We start from the raw sequence: 17,216 nt of genomic DNA, 5'->3' as shown, positions 1-17,216 counted from the left end.
CACAACCTCACACATAATTGATTTGTTTTCGTGTTGGCCTTTTACCTAAACTAAAGGAACAGGGTAATGATGTGCACATCATTTACAGGACAGAAAGATGACACGTTTATTTACAGCCTGTTTTATGAACAATGATGTTAGCTTGTTACTTAGGTCTTCTCAAAATCTGTAAATTAAAATTTTCTTTCTGTAAATATATAATGGCAGAACCGGATTTATACTTAAAAAGGCCTTTCATTGTTTGATTTTATGACTTTGTATGACTAGATATCATGTATCAGTACTAAAAATAATTTTCAGATATTTAGAGGTTTTAACTTATATTCAATTAGGTATTTAATATTTTAGGTTTTTAGCACATCGGCACAATTTATCGTGCCCATAATCCTTCAAGGGTTACTTCCCTTTTATAGCTCAAGCGCTAAATGTCATACAACTAAGTTATTAAACATAAGGTCCATTCATAATTCAAATTGTAAAATGACCAGTAGGCCCTACAATCCATATCTAATATACATGTTAATCTTCAATATTATTTTCTTTATAGTCTTGTATTTGATAGACATGGCCCATAAACCTTCAAAGGTTACTTCCCTTTTATAGCTCAAGCGCTAAATGTCATACAACTAAGTTATCAAACATAAGGTCCATTCATAATTCAAATTGTAAAATGACCAGTAGGCCCTACATTCCATATCTAATATACATGTTAATCTTCAATATTATTTTCTTTATAGTCTTGTATTTGATAGACATGGCGTTTACTAGAATCCTATTTCCACAATCTTGTTGATACTTTTCCCTGTGTAAATACCCCATCTCTAAGAAATGTATACACCTTTCAATATGAAGCCCATCATCTGATGAAGCACACTTTACAATACAAATGAGCTGATAAAAAAGGGAGTGGTCTATGATACACTAAATTACCCTCCATTTTTAATCCTCCAAGATCGAGGCTCTTAAGTTGCCATAATTTTGATAAAATCATCGCAGATGTTTAAAGACAAGATATGACACCTGATCCTCTATTCCCAAATTGTGTAGATGGTTTGCTAGTCAAGGAGAAGATTTTGTTAGGAGTAAGAGTTGTCGAAGAAAATTGCCACTGTGAGAACCAAATGTTTCCTCTGAAAGGTAAATCACGTTCTGAAGTAATGACTTCCACAACTCGTCAAAGAATGATTTTCTTGTACTGTTATTTATTATTTATCTTTATTTTGACTTCGAATTGCACCAATCCCAAAATACATCGCTGAAATCTATGTATAACAAGAATTTGCAAAGAATTAGCAAATGGAACAAGACCAGTTGATGGCGAATAAACTAAAATTCACAGCAATATTTTTCATCATTTGTCCGTTTGGATTAGAACAAGCTTTCTAGGCAATATATATATATATATATATATATATGTCTTGGTTTGCAAAAAAAAACAAAAAAACTTCTTTGATTTTTGAAATAAGCCAGTGGAGTGCTGACAGACATTTTTTTTTTACACTGTATAAAATCTCATCTTTGCTTAAATCATTCCATAGCCTAACATTCTGTTTGTTTTTTACTCTCTGGTTAATACAACTTAGGCTATTGTTTGTTGCTTCATTCGTTGAAGTAGACTCTTATACCATCATGTATTCTATCTTACAAATAGATTGCAATTTTTATTGTATTGACAAAATAAGGTACTGCAGGTGTCAGCGTAAGAAGCATGGGATCGTATTGTATTTACAAATACAAAATAGAGAAGCGAGATTTGTAATAAATGAATATTCAAATTTAAATAGACTAACACCATTAGTAAAAAAAAAAAACACTAAATTTAGAGACACTTAAGGGCAGTGGGGGGAAAAAAGTAAAGTAGCCATAATACATAAAAAAATGAACCATTATTTACAAATACAAAAAAAAAAAAAAACTAATAAAATACTCAGAAAGACACAAAGATAGAGGCACATTTCTTAAATCATATGCTAGAGCAGCTAGGACAAATTTGTACCAGTGCTCCTTCTTCCCTAGTGCCATTAGAGTATGGAATGAGTTGCCTATCAGCCAGGAGGACCAATGACTTAGCAGAGTTTAAGTGGCGCCTTCGACATTGGGGTCACGGAGGTCACGGTTTAAGTCACTGATTAACATGCATGACTAGAAGATATTAACATTCTAAATACTGTATCTCATATATACGCGTTTTTCTATTATAAAATAATAATTAAGTGTTTAAAATTAATAAAATTACTGGCATTAGATTTCACAAATGATTGTTAATATATATTAAAGAAGAGGTGAGAATGACAGGTAATTCGCACATTTAAAAAAAAAGGGGGGGGGCGATCTGTCTGGGGGGCCTAAGCTTTAGGCTATCTTAGTTTGACTATATATGTTAATTCCACAGCATCTAATGACAAGACAAAAATATTCGACACAGCAGTCCTCTGAAAAACGGGCTTGTAAAGCATCCAGACAATGCTGATGCAGTCTCAATTGCCATGGGCAGGCCATGTTTGCAAAATGTGGAAGACTCGCTTCCTTAAAAGCTCCTATAGGCCTATAACCAGTTCAGGGGCGTCTTTGAAAGCCTTCAATATTGACCCTCCAACTTGAGAAACGGAATACATGATAGAGTATCGTGGCGCCGCCCTTCGAAAACTAGCGCGAAAATTGCAGAAGACAAGAGAACAGAGCTAGCAAAAGAAAAGGGACAGAGAAATAAGAAAAAAAAAAAGTACAATTTATTTCCCTTATTCGACATCAAACAAAATAATTAATTTTATCAATAATTAATTGAATAATTATTTTTTTTTAAACAATTGATCCATGTTTTATTAGGTACAATAAATAATTGTTTAAAGATTATAGTATCAAATTGATCGGAGAATGCGTGAGGGAGAAAGAGCGTCAACGCTTATTTAAGGGGACTAAACCCAACAAATTTAGTCATATCTGTGAATACTGAATGATTAGTTTCCCTTATTGACATGAAACAAAATAATTAATTACCAGTAATTAATTGACGAACTGGTTACTTTTTAGCGGCCCCCGAAAGGGCAAAAGCCGCTATTAGTTTTGTGTGGTCCGTCCGTCCCATTTTTCGATCGCTTAAACTAGAAAAGATATTGAAAATCCGACAACATGATATTTTAGATCTTTTAAAGTTCGGATGCAACCGCTACTATTTTATTTTCTGAACGCGAAAAAATTAATTTTTAAAATCAACTATGCAATCAGTTTTTTTTTTTCATAAAAATACACAATTTTTACAACTATTCCCTATTAGTTGTAACAAATACGGGAGACTATATATAATAAGGAAGACAGCGTATCATATTTAAACATATTTATGCAAACGATTTTAAGTTTTTGTCAAAAATTATTTTTCAAAAATTTTTGTTCGGGCCCACTCCGCCTACGTGGACATAATAAAGTAATTTCTGTCATAGGCCTACTAACTACCTAAATTTACAAAAACAAAATGTTTACTTTTTTTAAATTAAAAAAAAGTTTATTTTGCATATAAGTGGAATATAATTGAAATCATTAATGATAAAAGTAATGTTTTATATTATACACCAAACCAAAGGGGAACAGCATTTTTCTTTTTTTTAAGTAAGTAAAGTAAGGTCCGCATTTAACTACTTAATTGTTCATAAGTATCTGTTCAATGAATCTATATGAATATAAACAATGTAGGCTAATAATAATAATATCATTAATAAATCTCCATATACTGTGTGTTAGTCGAACTAACACTTTCGAAACAAATAGGTCTCTTCTTTTTGTATCGACGGAGATAGGGTGATAGTGGTTGATAGTTTGTAGCTCATAGTTTCTGATATTCTTTCTGAAAATATTGAAATCTGCCTTTTTTACCCTCCTGAGCCGATTTCGAGTTTTCACACAAAGTGTCTTTGTAACCTTTATTATTATTTGATTCATATAGGTAATCTTATTTATGCCTACGAATAATTGTGCAAAGTTTCAACTTGATCCGAAAAAGGGGGTGGGAGAAATAACGTACGCACACTTTTTATCGGACAGAAAGACACAGTGACTTGATAGATCTATAAGCTTTGTACAAAATCAAGACAAGCTTAGACGGGAATAACCTGGCTAGTGTGCAGCCGAATATTCCGGGCTCACCATCTGAAATTGTCTAGTAGTGTTGTGTGTCGCACTTGGAACTTTAAGGCCAGCAAAAGCGAACAAAAGCTCCCTTTCACCAGCCTGAATTGGACAGCGAGTTCCTCCTTCCCGCTGTCCTGTCCGACGGAAGGTGAGACTCTGGGTTAAACTTATAGTTAATTTTGCGTTCACTTCCGAAGTTCCGATGGACACGGGCACTCCGGACTCGCAGACTATAGACGCGGTCGAAGTCCGCACCACTGGGACCCCGTCGTATTCGTATAGGCCTAGGCTACTGTACCAGGCTAATCGTGCGGGACAATTTTAGTATAGAACTCACACAATTTGTATACGAATTTATTACTTATGTTAATAATATATACTAATGATTTATATTTCAACCTATTTTTAGATTATTTCGCCCCCCCCCCCTTTTCTAGTATTTTGGCCGATTTGGTAGGGTCGGGAGGGGGAAATGGTATCAATCCACCCCTCCCCCCACCATTAACTTTCGAGTAGGGGGGGGGCGGTCCTATTTATTTGTAGAAATCACAGCTTACTAACAGAATCAATTAAATATCTATATGATTAAAACTTGTTATTGGTATTTTAACCGGTCTTTATATTATGTCGTTCACCTGTTGGCCGATTGGAAGGGAAGAAGCGAATACCTCTACTGCCCTTCCCATCTAAACCCTTTGTGTGTGAGGGGGGGGGGCGGTCCTACTTTTATGGAGAAATCATAGTATGTGAACAAAATTAGTCGAATGTCTATATAATATAAACAGGTGGAAGTGCGATACATGCAATCACTTTCCCCCCATCGGACAAACCAATACTTTTTCTTTTTGTATTATAGTAAGAAATTACAAAATTAAAAAATTCTGTCACTAATATAATTTATATATGCTATAAAGTAAATTCTTATATCGAGTCGCCCAACCCCTATTCTTTAATGCAAAATGCAATCATTAGCAGAAATTATAAAAAAGGAGCGAGGATTAATCGTTTTCATTTTACCGCCCTTCCCCTTTCCAGACAGAGTTTGTGTAATTTCACATGAATTTGTCATAACTATTTTAAGAAAGACTTTGCTTTGGAAAAGTTATAATTCAAACGAAATTTTTTAATATAACAGTCACGGTTGAGATGAGTTCAAAAGTCAGATAATATTTTCCTAGTCGCCCTTTTCCAACCTTTACTCTATCTCATGTTTTTCTAGTTAAATAAATTTAGGACTATAACTCACAATTTACGCTTGAATTTTATTGAATATTATTAATCGAATTTTTTTTTTCGGCGGCGATCCTCAAAGCCTTAATCTAAATATATGGGGTATCTTATCTTTTCAAAGAACAAATCGGTTGTATTTGCAATGTATTAAGGGACTATAAATTCATATTAGAATATTTTTCCACATTATTCAAAAGGTCCTTTATAATAGAATGAATAATGAGCTGTAGGTCAGGAGAATGCGTTACTGCAGTGAAGAATGCCAGAAAACGCTTTTAGCGCAGAGGCTTCGCCCCGAACCCCACTGACAAATAATGAGCTGTAGATGTCAGGAGAATGCGTTTCTGCAGTGAAAAATGCAGGAAAACGCTTTTGGCGTCGGGGCTTCGCCCCTAACCCAACTAAAAAGTAATGAGCTGTAGATGTCAGGAGAATGCGTTTCAGCCGTGAAAAGTACGCACGTTTATGCATTGGGTTAGGGTTTACTGGGCGTTAAGGTTAGGGTTAGGAAAAAAATCGCCCCCCCCCCCCCACTCCAAAGTTCTGGATCCGCCAGTGATGGAGATGCTCTCGCACCTCCTTGGCCTTAGGCACTCCCGCGGGAGCCTTGTTTCGCTACCCTTTCGCTACATATGTCTCACCAGCCACATGTATAGTTCAGTGTTCAATGATATCTTATCGTGACTCTAAATTGAAGAGCGGCAAATTGTTTACTCACAAAACTTTCTCACTTTCTGTGAATCTACATCTCTGTTACTTTTAGATCTAGATCTATCTGAGATCTAAATCTCTAGTAGAGTATACTAGATCAAATCCAGGGTCTCATCTGTATCGACAGATGACAGATCTGAGAGTCATCTCTAGATTCTCTAATATAGAATAATAGATCTAGATTCCTAGACTAGTAGTAGTAGATGATGATTACAGTAACAATATGAATATGATTATTATCATGAATATGAATAGAGAATAGATACGATAGACGAATGAATAGATTCTAAGAAAAGATTTCAATAGTCAATACTGTCAATAGACTGAATAGACAATAGTAGATCAATTTCATTTTCAATATAAAACTTTAAACTGTTTGAAATTAATTTAGATCTAATTTAATTTAGTTGAAGAGAGCCAGAGTGAAATGAATGACTCCAGATCTTGGTGATCTTGGAGGTGCCAATGCAATAAATCATTGAATGGCTTAACTCCGCCTTAACTCCTCTACTTCTACTATTTCTAGAATAGATGATCATGATCTAGATGTCTAACTAAACTAAGACTAAAGCGGCTACTTTCTAATAAACTTTTTTTTTTTTTAAATAAAGTTATAGACTAATAGTCACTAATAAATCACATGCTCATCAGTAGCCTAGTAGGTTCATCATAATGCTGGGTATTATTTTACATTTTAATTTAGAGCTAATGTTTTATAAAGTTGTATCTAGTAGATCTTTACCTTTTCTATGGCTACTATTACAACTTCAACTTACAAGCAGTAAAGTTAATGACCATAATAATGACAACATAAAACTGTATGATACTGAAGTGGATGAACCAGGTGATTTCTCCTCTTATTGTACTTAGAAGTCTAAAAAATATTAGTAATTGAATGAAATCTACTGGACCCTCTTTGTGTGTCAAAGTATTTCCTGAATTTTAAGCTGCTAAAATGCATTCTCTTGGAACCTAAAGTAAAAAGAGTGTAGAGATTGTTTTTGATCATAAGAAGAAAGAGTCAATAGAATTATTGTTTATAAAGTGCTTGAGAAAATTTCAACCATTGTGACATGAAAATGATGGGAAGAGTCATGTTGGTAGAGATATATTAAAATATCTTCTGCAAGAAAATGTATATGAGTTGATCTTGTGGTAGACACCTAATTTGTGAAATTGGTATATATTACTTAAATTGGAATCTGTTGATTAAGTTATACAGACTAAAAAATCCAAATACCGAGTTGTTATAATGAAAAACTATCATGGAATCCTCATACTGATGAAATCATTAAAAAATCAAAGCATTATGGTTTATTAAAAGAAGTTTCTGCAAATAACATTTAAACTAAAATGTTATTTAACCTTAGTTATGTCAATAATACAATATGCATCCTCTGTTTGGGACCCCTCAACTCAAGAAAACATTAAGAAACTAGAATAGACATAAAATAGAGCATTGGGATTCATAATAAATGAATATTCACACTTGACTAGAGTAACCCCTTTAGTTAAATCACTAAATTTAGAAAGCCTTCAGGATAGAAGACTTAAAAGTAAAGTATGTAACCTAATAAAATACTCAGAAAGAATCAAAGATAAAGGCACATTCCTTGTTCCATATGCTAGGACAAATTTGTACAAGTGCTCCTTCTTCCCTAGCGCTATTAGAGCATGAAATAGGTTGCCTGAGTTAGCTAGAAAAACCAATGACTTGGCAGAGTTAAAGAGCAAGAATAATCTAAACTGGTATTATAAATGCATTACAGTCTGTTAATAGATTTTAATTAATTGATTTTAATTAATTCAATAGTTTCTATTTATTTTTTCAAAGCCTTGTTCAACTCCTTTATTTAGTTTCAGTTTATTTTCATCTTTAGATTACAGCCACCTTTTATATGGAAATATTTGGAAACATGTTGTTTTTGAACCCTCAAAGAATGCTGAAGATCAAAAGCAGGCCATTAAGGTAATTGATTGATCATTATAATAATGTTTAATAATTATTTTCAGTTGAATTTAGTATTCAGTATGATGGGAGTCATCTTTCATGCAAGTGACCTTATTGACAACATTCATGATTTTGGATTGTTAATTTTTTTTTTTTATATTCATATAACCATAATAGGCAAAAAAACAAAACAAATATTTCAGATTTTAGCTTTTACATATGTTTATTTAAGCATATTGAACAAATATTTTGTGTATAGATCAATTTTTTTGCGTAGTTTATTATTTACTGTCTCTACATTTATAATTTACCCTTTAAGATTTTGTCTTTTCAATACCTTTTTTTTCTCTTTTAGGTTTCCCTCAATTTGGTTTCAAAGAGCATGATCAAATTTGAATCACACAATTTCAGTGCAAGATGTCTTACTAAAGTAGTAAGTTAAAGCCTATCCATTAATTCTTAATTCAACATTAACTTGACAATTCTTTCAAATTCATTAAAGTAATATAACCACATAATAATGTTTCCTAGTTACACTTTTGTTACTGTAACAACTTTAGATTGGCATCACTTTGCACTGTACTGGTACAACTTTATACTGTTACTACTTTGTACTGATACAATTTTGTACTGATACAAATGAACTTTCTATCATTTAACTTAACTCTAAACAACTTGTGGACCCGCAACTGCTCAAGGACCTGCAACAACTCTAAGACCTCGACTAATTAGCTTTCTACCAATGTATACTTTTTAAAATTTTGTTTTCTAGAATCCTAGAAACTTCTGTTCCAAATATTTCTCTTAGCTATCACTTTCTAGAAACTGTTTGTTACTTTTTTCCTGACCTTATGATTGGTTAATTATAATAAACATGTGCTTACTCTGTGAACTTCTTTGATCTGACCCCTTTTCTAGAATAAAGTAGAATGGGGTTACAGTATTAATTTGTACAGTGTTCATAACTTGTGGGTGGTCTCCTTAGAGTCTGTGGTACTCACTTGTTTACATTGAAAGTTAACCAAACTACTTTATGCCTTTAAACTAGCATTTTACATTTAAAATTTTAAAAATTGTTTTATAAAAAAAATGTGCATATTTTTCATATCCATCAATTAAAACTTTTTTTTTCTCTTTTTTAAAACTCCTTTCATATTGCAGGCAACCTTGAGCTGCTAACTATTTGATGAATGGTCATGCCAAAATGTTTATTATTATTTTGTTTTTTTAAAGCTGAGACTGTGAGGAAAAAAAGGGGAGGGTGATTTTGATGAAATTCAGAAATTGAGCAGAAATAAATAGTGCAGTCTTTTGTTTGTCTGACCTTATAGGGCAGATATAAAGGGAGGAATGAAATTAATAGAAAAAATGTAGTCATCTAGTTCAAAATAACATCAATGTATTTAACATTGAATATGTTACATCAACAGGATCTTTGGTATAGTGATTCTGGATACACTCCTCTTGTATACACAAAGCTGGTTGCAAATAACAAAGGTTATGAGCTTCCTATCTCAGTGCCAGTGTCCTTTGGAACAAACTACAATCTTGAAATCAGAAAAACCTTTAATGAAACAGAACATCTTCATTTTGTGACACTAACTAGGTCACTTGAACATGAACATTTCTTTGTATACTCACACTCAAATTACAGGGCAAGTAAACATGATGTTGCAATGGAAATGAGAAACAGATATGAACATTTCTTTCAGTTCAACAGAAGAGCAGTTAATTTAACTATTCTCTCATCTCTGAGCAATAATAAACAGCTGTCACCTCTGCACTCAAACCAAGACATTGCTTCATCTGTTGTGACCTTTGATAAATGTGCAGGAGAAAAAGGTGTACCAAAAAGTGAAACTTGTTCTCAATTCAAACAACATTTTGATAATGAAAGTCAGGCATCAAATAGAACTCGCTGGAACACTTTTACTGTTATGACTTACAATATTTGGAACTTCAACACTTATCTAGGAGAGAGTGTGCATTATCCAACTAGAATGGAGGCCATTGGTAAGGTTAGTATAGTACTGAAACAGACTTAAGCTACATGTATTTCATTATCTCATTTATCATTTTGACTGAACATGTCAGTTATTTATCCTGATTATATTCTAGACTAAGTCTCATTACCTCATTTATCTTTCCAGTCTGAATGTTTCAGTTATCTATAAATTTCCCCTTTCAGACCTTGTGGTCTATAGGACAGATGATGTAAAGGTCATCTGTTTCTGTGGCCTACAGTTAATGAGGGTGTCCTGTGGCCAGCACAATGACCAACCACTTTTACTTTTCCTCATGTCAGGTACCCATTAGAGCTGGGTGGACTCAGGGGTACCCAAAGATCCCAAAATTAAAAATCACAGTCTTCACCAGGATCCAAACCCGGTACTTCCCAGCTTGGAAGCCAAGCACTTTACCACTCAGCCACGGTGCCTTCCTTTCAGTTATCTATACATCCTAATTATATAACTCATGTTATAAGTTTAAATTTTTTTTTAATTTCATAATGGACAGCATATCTTTAAAAGAAAATAACAAGAAGAAGATGTGCTGGCCTTGTTATATTCTCATTAACTATAAGCCTTAGAAACAGATAAGCTTTACATCATCTGTTCCATAGACCACAAGGTCTTGAAGGGGAATATTTTTTAAACTTTTGAAATAAATTTATAATTATATTTGTATGCAATATTTGTTTTATTTATTTTTTTATCCTACAAGCTTTTTTTCTTTACCCTTTTTTCAAATCTAATGACTTAAAATCATAACAATTGTATCAATTTATTTCACAGCTTTTGAAAAAAAACAATCCAGACATAGTAGCATTTCAAGAAGTACGATTTGAATCTCCGTTAGGTGGAAGTTTAGGACCTAGTCAAATGGATTATCTTATATCACAAATGCCAGGATATCAGGTTTTAAACAAACCATTGTTGTAGTTTTTTCTAACATTTCATCTCAATTCAAAAATTCTAAACAGCACTTACTATACATTTGATCTAAAAATACTATACATATGCTTAAACATTATTTCTTAAAAGTAGTTCTGTTCAGTTTCTATCTAAATGAAAACATGTTTGGAGATGAAAATGAAAGTCTAAAAGGGTGAATGTTAAGAAGAGATAAACATGAACGTCTAGAAGTTTGAATGTTCGGAAATTATCCTTACCTTAGTGTCATCCCTGAATATTACTTTTAAAGTAGAATCTGTGATAATTTTTTTGTAATTCTAAGTTATTGGTTTTAATTTCAGTTTGTTTATCAACCAGCACAGCTACATAAAAGCAGTTTTGACCAAGGGAGAACTGAAGAAGGTGTTGCAATATTCTCTAAATTCCCAATTATTCACCATGACTACTTACTTTTATTTAGGTGAAGTTTATGTTTCTTTTTTACCTTAAAACTGCAAAAAAAATTCTATTCAGTCAGAATGTGTGCTAGTTGAGGTTTTTGTTAATAATAATAGTAGTATTACAATGAATTTTTTTTTTTTTTTTTTTAATTTAGAAATCGCAGAAATACAGCTGATTTACATCAAAGAGTTTGCTTACATGTAGTTGTAGACTTACCATGTATTGGTAAGGTAAGTCACTAAATAAAATGATTAAGATGCACTGTGTCTGTTGTTTTTTTTTTGTTACAAGAAAGTTGCTATTTACAATGTCAGAAGCTCATTTTCTTATTACATATATTTTGTTTAGTTTTGTTTTTAAAATGCTTTTAAGTCAGTGTCTCAAGTATCTTGACTATTGAGCTGTTATTTATTTAATTCTTGACATCATAAATGAGTACTTGAGTCCACCCAACTGTAATGGTTAGACATACTTGACAACTGTCAGAGTAAGTGAAGTGGTTGATCATATGGCTTCACATAAAACCAAAAGGTGAACTCTCAATATTTATGTAAAAAAACAACACCTTATTATTTCATAAGGTAAATGTTTATCACAACAATAAACAATGCAATGAAAAAAATAGTACATTTAATACCTTAGTGACTTCATATTAATGGAATGTAACATCCTTTACATTTGTTATATTATAGAGCTAGATTTAGTTAAAAGCAAGTGATGGAAAGACTAGACTATTTAATTCAAAAAAAAAAATTGAACATTTTTATTTGGTTAATATTACATGATTTGTACATAAAACTATAGTTACCATTTCCTTTATTACAAAATGATCAGCCCTATACTACTGAGAAATTTCTGGATTTAATTGTATTCTATTTCAGGCACATATCTTTAATACTCATTTATCACTGAGCCATGAAGCAAGGGAAGAATCTGTTAAACAAATTATACAGTTTATGTCTGTACATGGAAAAGATCCTGTCATTCTTGTTGGTGACCTAAATGCTACACCAGAAGAGAAGGCAATCAGGTTATTTGTATTTTTTTTTCTAACTTATTTCTATTTTGATCCTCTAATAATTACTTTTGTCTTTTTAAAATTAATCATCCACATGCCTAAACCTAACCCTATCTACAATCTTTAAAGCTCTTGGAAAAAGTTTTGTTCTTGCTGCTGTGTTATGTAATGTGTAAACATTGCATATTCAATCTCACTATCATTTCCAGTGTATTTAAAATATCTGTGCATCTCTCTATCAGTGTCTCTCCAAACACTGCTCAATAATTATCAACTCAAGAACTTGACAACTTGGGCTCCAAATAAAGTTATTATTTAATAAGTCTAATAAATTATCAGCCAGTACTTTACATTTGGTTACACAAAACACTGACTGTAGGAATACTTCAGTGTAGATAACTGTTTTGCTATATAAAACTCTACTTTTCTGTCTCATCCTGGCCTCCTGTTGCTTCACTCTGGACTCCCTTTACAGCCTGTATTGCTGTGCTAAACTGTACTGAACCGAATGGTCTTGACTCGGATTCACTCTCTCTTTATATAGGGTCTATCAAAGCCTAAAAAACTTGCAAGACCATATCACTGGTGAATTTTGCATGGAGTGTTTATTCCTGCACTTTTCTGTAGATTAGTCCCTTGTCCCTTGACACAGTTGACCACTTGCAGCATGCTGACCTGTATCATGTGTGTCAGCTAGTCACACACATGTCTACCCTTACTGACAGTTATAACAAAATGTTCTAAGGTTTTTATCTACTTTTCATGCCACAAACCACCTCTATATAAGTGTTGCCTTGGATGGTTGTGGCTCGTTATCAAGGGTCGGGATGATTGGCAAGCAACTCCACACCCTAGTCCAGTTATTTGTTGACAGGAAGAGGAACATCTATCTAGCACTAGCATACTCTTCAATTAGACTCAACTCGATCAGATAGTTAATCAATTTTTTAAAATTACTGAACATATATATATATTAAATTCAAGTATGTCAAGTAAATAGTCCTTCACTGCATAACTGATAATGTTAAAATTATAATTTTTTTTATATTAGAACAAAAAAAATGTATCTTCTTCACCAGTTAAACTTAAGGGGAGGTATCCCTAGAGAAAATCGAGTTTTAGGTCTAGGATATCGATTTTTAACTAATAACATAATTAAGTAGATCAATCATTTTCCATTACATTACAATCATTTTTATTGCTTAAATCTGTGTCTAAAACATGTTTTTTTAATGTTTTTGTAAGGGTTATAAGACAAAATCTTAATAAAAGTTATACTTTAAACTCATTTTTCTCAAAATGTTAGTTTTTGCACATGTCATTATGCCTTACTAGGAATTTCTCCAAAACTACTTTATAGATTTTGATGAAATTTGAAACACTTCTTAAGGACATCATTTACTTTACTGGTACAATGTTGTTTTTTTCAATATTTTATTTACTTTTTTTCAAAATATTTTTAATTAATATTTATCCTGTTTTTTAGGTCTAAAAAAATACTAAAAATTCAAAAATTTGTAAAAAATTTAACATACTTAAATCTTTAATTCTGACATTGTACCAATTTAGAGGATCCTTTTTCCTTATCTTTTAATTCAATTTCATGTATTTCTGATCAATAGTTTTTACAAAATTCAGAGTTTTAATTTGTATACAAAAAACAATATGGCCGCCGTTACCATGGCAACCATCATTCAAAATCTTTCTTTTTTAGCATTATTTATTTTAGAATATCATTATATGTTACCATAACAAATTTCAAAGGTTTAGCTTTAGAAATAACAAAAATAAGATTTTCAGGGATACCTCCCCTTAAAGTAGATGTTTTTCGTTTGCTAAAGGCCATAAGGTAGCTCAGAAACCTCTCAGATATCACTAGCCCCACATTTTTTTTCCTAGTGTTTAATTGGCTAAAAATAAAATATTTTTATTCGAAATATTTTTATTCGATATAAATGAAAATCCTTTTATTGATTTATTCTATTAACAGGCTCCTTTTACTATATTTTTTAAGTTTAATGTAGTTTTTTTGTTGTTTTTTTTTTAATTATAATAGTATATTAAGAAAATTGACTTGACTTTATCTTCATCATTAATCAAATTTTAAAAAATTATTAAATAAATGATTCTGGACAGGTTGCTAACTGAAGTAGCTGGCTTCACAGATGTATGGACATTGCTACAGCCTTCAGTGGAAGGATATACTTTCAGTGCCATTGAAGAATTAATAAAAAGAGTGAGTGAACTAAAGCAATTTAATGAGAAATTTCTTAAAAATAGATTTAAAAAAAAATGGATCTGGCAATATTTTGTGAAAGGACTGAAAATGCTGCCATAAACGTTATCACTCGAATTCTAAAAAAATTATATCTGTGCCTTTCTAAATATTGGAAAAATAATCAATGAATTATGTGCAGAATTGAATGAGCTATTTTCTTAATTATGTAATGATTAAATAAAAATAAAAAAAAAAAGAGAGAGAACTTGATTTTTCAGCTAGTTTAAATAAAAATATTACAAAACTTGGTTTGTGTATCTAGTTAGTGATCATTTTTTTACATTTAAACTCTTTATTCTTTTTATCAGATTGATTACATTTTTTTAAAGAAATCTGACCAAGTCACAGCTGAAAATATAGAAGTACTGCAAGATAATACTAGGTAATCCTTAATTACAAGAAACAAGATCTATAGTTCACATAGTATATTGAATCTAAGAACCACTCTTTTTTTTTCTTGGGAAAAGGAGGGGGGGGGTTGTTCAAGGGCTTGAGATTCTGGTAGGGCTTACATTTTGATAGCAGTATAAATTTCTAACTGAAAATAAAAAATCTGTAATGTTGATTGATACACCACAGCGAAAAATTTTAATGCAATATATTACTTTTCACCTCTAACACTATTTCATGAATTTCTTATGGATCAATTCACATTGGAATAACTGCTTTGTGTTTTTTACTACTGTCTGATATAGGACTCACCTTCCTTTTGGGTCTGCAATATCTCTTGAATTTTGCAGTGTAAGACTTTCTCTTCACTTTTCCACTTCCCTGTCCTTTATCCATCATGCCAATAAGACAGCAGTCAATGACCAAAGTGACAAAAGAGGGGAAACAAAGCTCTCTTGTGGCTATTTAAGTAGGCATATTCACATGGGATGGGGCAAAGTAGAAAAATGTGGGTAAGAAAAGAATTGGTTTGTGCTTCCCTCCTCCTGCTTTCTTACTCCTCTAATTAGCTTTGCCTTCTATGTTGTTAGGATAAAATTGTGGTTTAGACTTTTTTTTTTGTGGATCTTGAACCCCACAGAATACAGTATTTTACACAGGACTACATTAAGAATATTTCTGTTACTAACTTGTACTATTTTAAGTTTGTTTAATAAATATCTTTTTTTTTTTTTTTAACTTTGCTGTAATTTTCTAGTTTACTTTCTTTTTATTGATTTATACAAATTAGTTTTTTTTAATAAGCAAAACATGAGACAATTAAACTTTAATGGAAGAGAAAATGTACTTGCAGTCAATGTTTTAGTGAATAAAAACATCAAAACTTATATTTATAAAAATTGATTGTATTTTCACTGCAGGTCCAGTGCAGCTTCAGACCATAGAGCAGTTCAAGCATCATTTAGAATTCATTGCAGTGATTGTTGAATCTCCCATGATCAAACATTTTTAAAGCTATTTTTTTTTTAAATTTCATTTTACATTGTTAATGTTGGTATCTTTCCTGTAATAGATGTTTCATCTTGTCTCTATGTCATCATTGTCATGCTCAAATGTTATGTATATAATAAAATATTGAATGTACATGTTTTATATCCTTTGTATTTAATTGCCACTTGAATAAAAAACATTTGTGTTTTTAAAAGCACAAGTACTGAGTACTTTAGAAAAAAATGTATTGGTGTTTTCAGCAACAGTGAGAGCTTACATTTTTTTGCACAAAAATATGTCTTCAAATCTAATTATATTATACACCAAAATAGTTTATTAGATAATAATGACTTGATAGATGAAGCTAGTTTTAATAAAAGATCAGTAGTGCTGTGACAGCTGGCATTGAAATTATAAATGAAGCATGTAGTTTGACAAAAATATTTTTCTCAGTTCTACACATCAAGCACTACTTGGTAAGCAGGTTGGGCCTGACAGACCTAACATTGGGATATCCAAATGTCATTATTACTAGCTAAAGAAACAACAGAGCTTCACATGCTGGAGAGAAATTGTAAGCTTACTTACAAAGTTGGATGCCCATACCAGAGTATAGGAGACTGTCATGTTTTATCTAAACAAAAGATAAATATAGCTTATAAAAAAAAAAAAAAGCTCTGTGATTTAAAAAAAATAGTTAGAAATCTCTCAAGGATTTCTCAAGTATAGCATGATATCCAGAAGACTGAAACTTTTCTGGCAGTTAAAAAGGATTATCACATATACATAACTAAGTGTACATAGGTAGAGGGATTCAGCCCGTTATCTTGATCAGAATGAACTTTCACTTCACATCATCAAGTTATGCTTTCCAAATCCTTTCTAAGATTTTAAATATCACTTCAAAGAGATTGTGTCAAATTCTATGTGCAGAAAAGATGGCAAACACATTGCTATTTTTCTTTATAAGTAGTTTGAATATTTATTCCATTTTAGCATCAAATACTGTAGTGACACATTAATTTTTCAGCTTTTTTTTTTCCACTTTTCAAAAATATGTAAGTTGTTTTTTATAATGGTGGTAATATAAAAAAAGTTTTCAGATTAACCCAGCCACCTGACACATGACAGAGTAGGCTTAGAAAAAAAATAATTGTTTTTCTCACTAAA

At 31.7% G+C, this 17,216-nt stretch overlaps 1 protein-coding gene across 6 annotated transcripts; it reads left to right on the top strand.

Annotated features, from left to right (window-relative positions):
- Positions 1-750: 750 nt before the first annotated feature.
- LOC106053097 (uncharacterized) lies at positions 751-16,199 on the top strand. 6 transcript variants are annotated; one of them, XM_056007977.1, is made up of 12 exons: positions 6,043-6,145; positions 6,767-6,907; positions 7,944-8,032; positions 8,370-8,447; positions 9,445-10,032; positions 10,810-10,932; positions 11,271-11,389; positions 11,525-11,600; positions 12,252-12,400; positions 14,525-14,624; positions 14,975-15,048; positions 15,977-16,199. In XM_056007977.1, exons 2-12 carry the CDS (start codon positions 6,772-6,774, stop codon positions 16,041-16,043), a joined length of 1,599 nt encoding a protein of 532 aa, XP_055863952.1. In that variant the 5' UTR covers positions 6,043-6,145; positions 6,767-6,771; the 3' UTR covers positions 16,044-16,199. The 6 variants fall into 6 exon arrangements, with proteins under 6 accessions (XP_055863962.1, XP_055863952.1, XP_055863946.1 ...); XM_056007971.1 differs by having other exon boundaries at positions 6,049-6,278; XM_013208566.2 differs by having other exon boundaries at positions 6,049-6,400.
- Positions 16,200-17,216: the final 1,017 nt, after the last annotated feature.

This window comes from Biomphalaria glabrata, chromosome 1, assembly GCF_947242115.1.
Source record: "Biomphalaria glabrata chromosome 1, xgBioGlab47.1, whole genome shotgun sequence".
NCBI classification, from domain to species: domain Eukaryota; kingdom Metazoa; phylum Mollusca; class Gastropoda; family Planorbidae; genus Biomphalaria; species Biomphalaria glabrata.
Note: the sequence above shows the minus strand (reverse complement) of the source record. Positions and strands in the feature narration are given on the sequence as shown.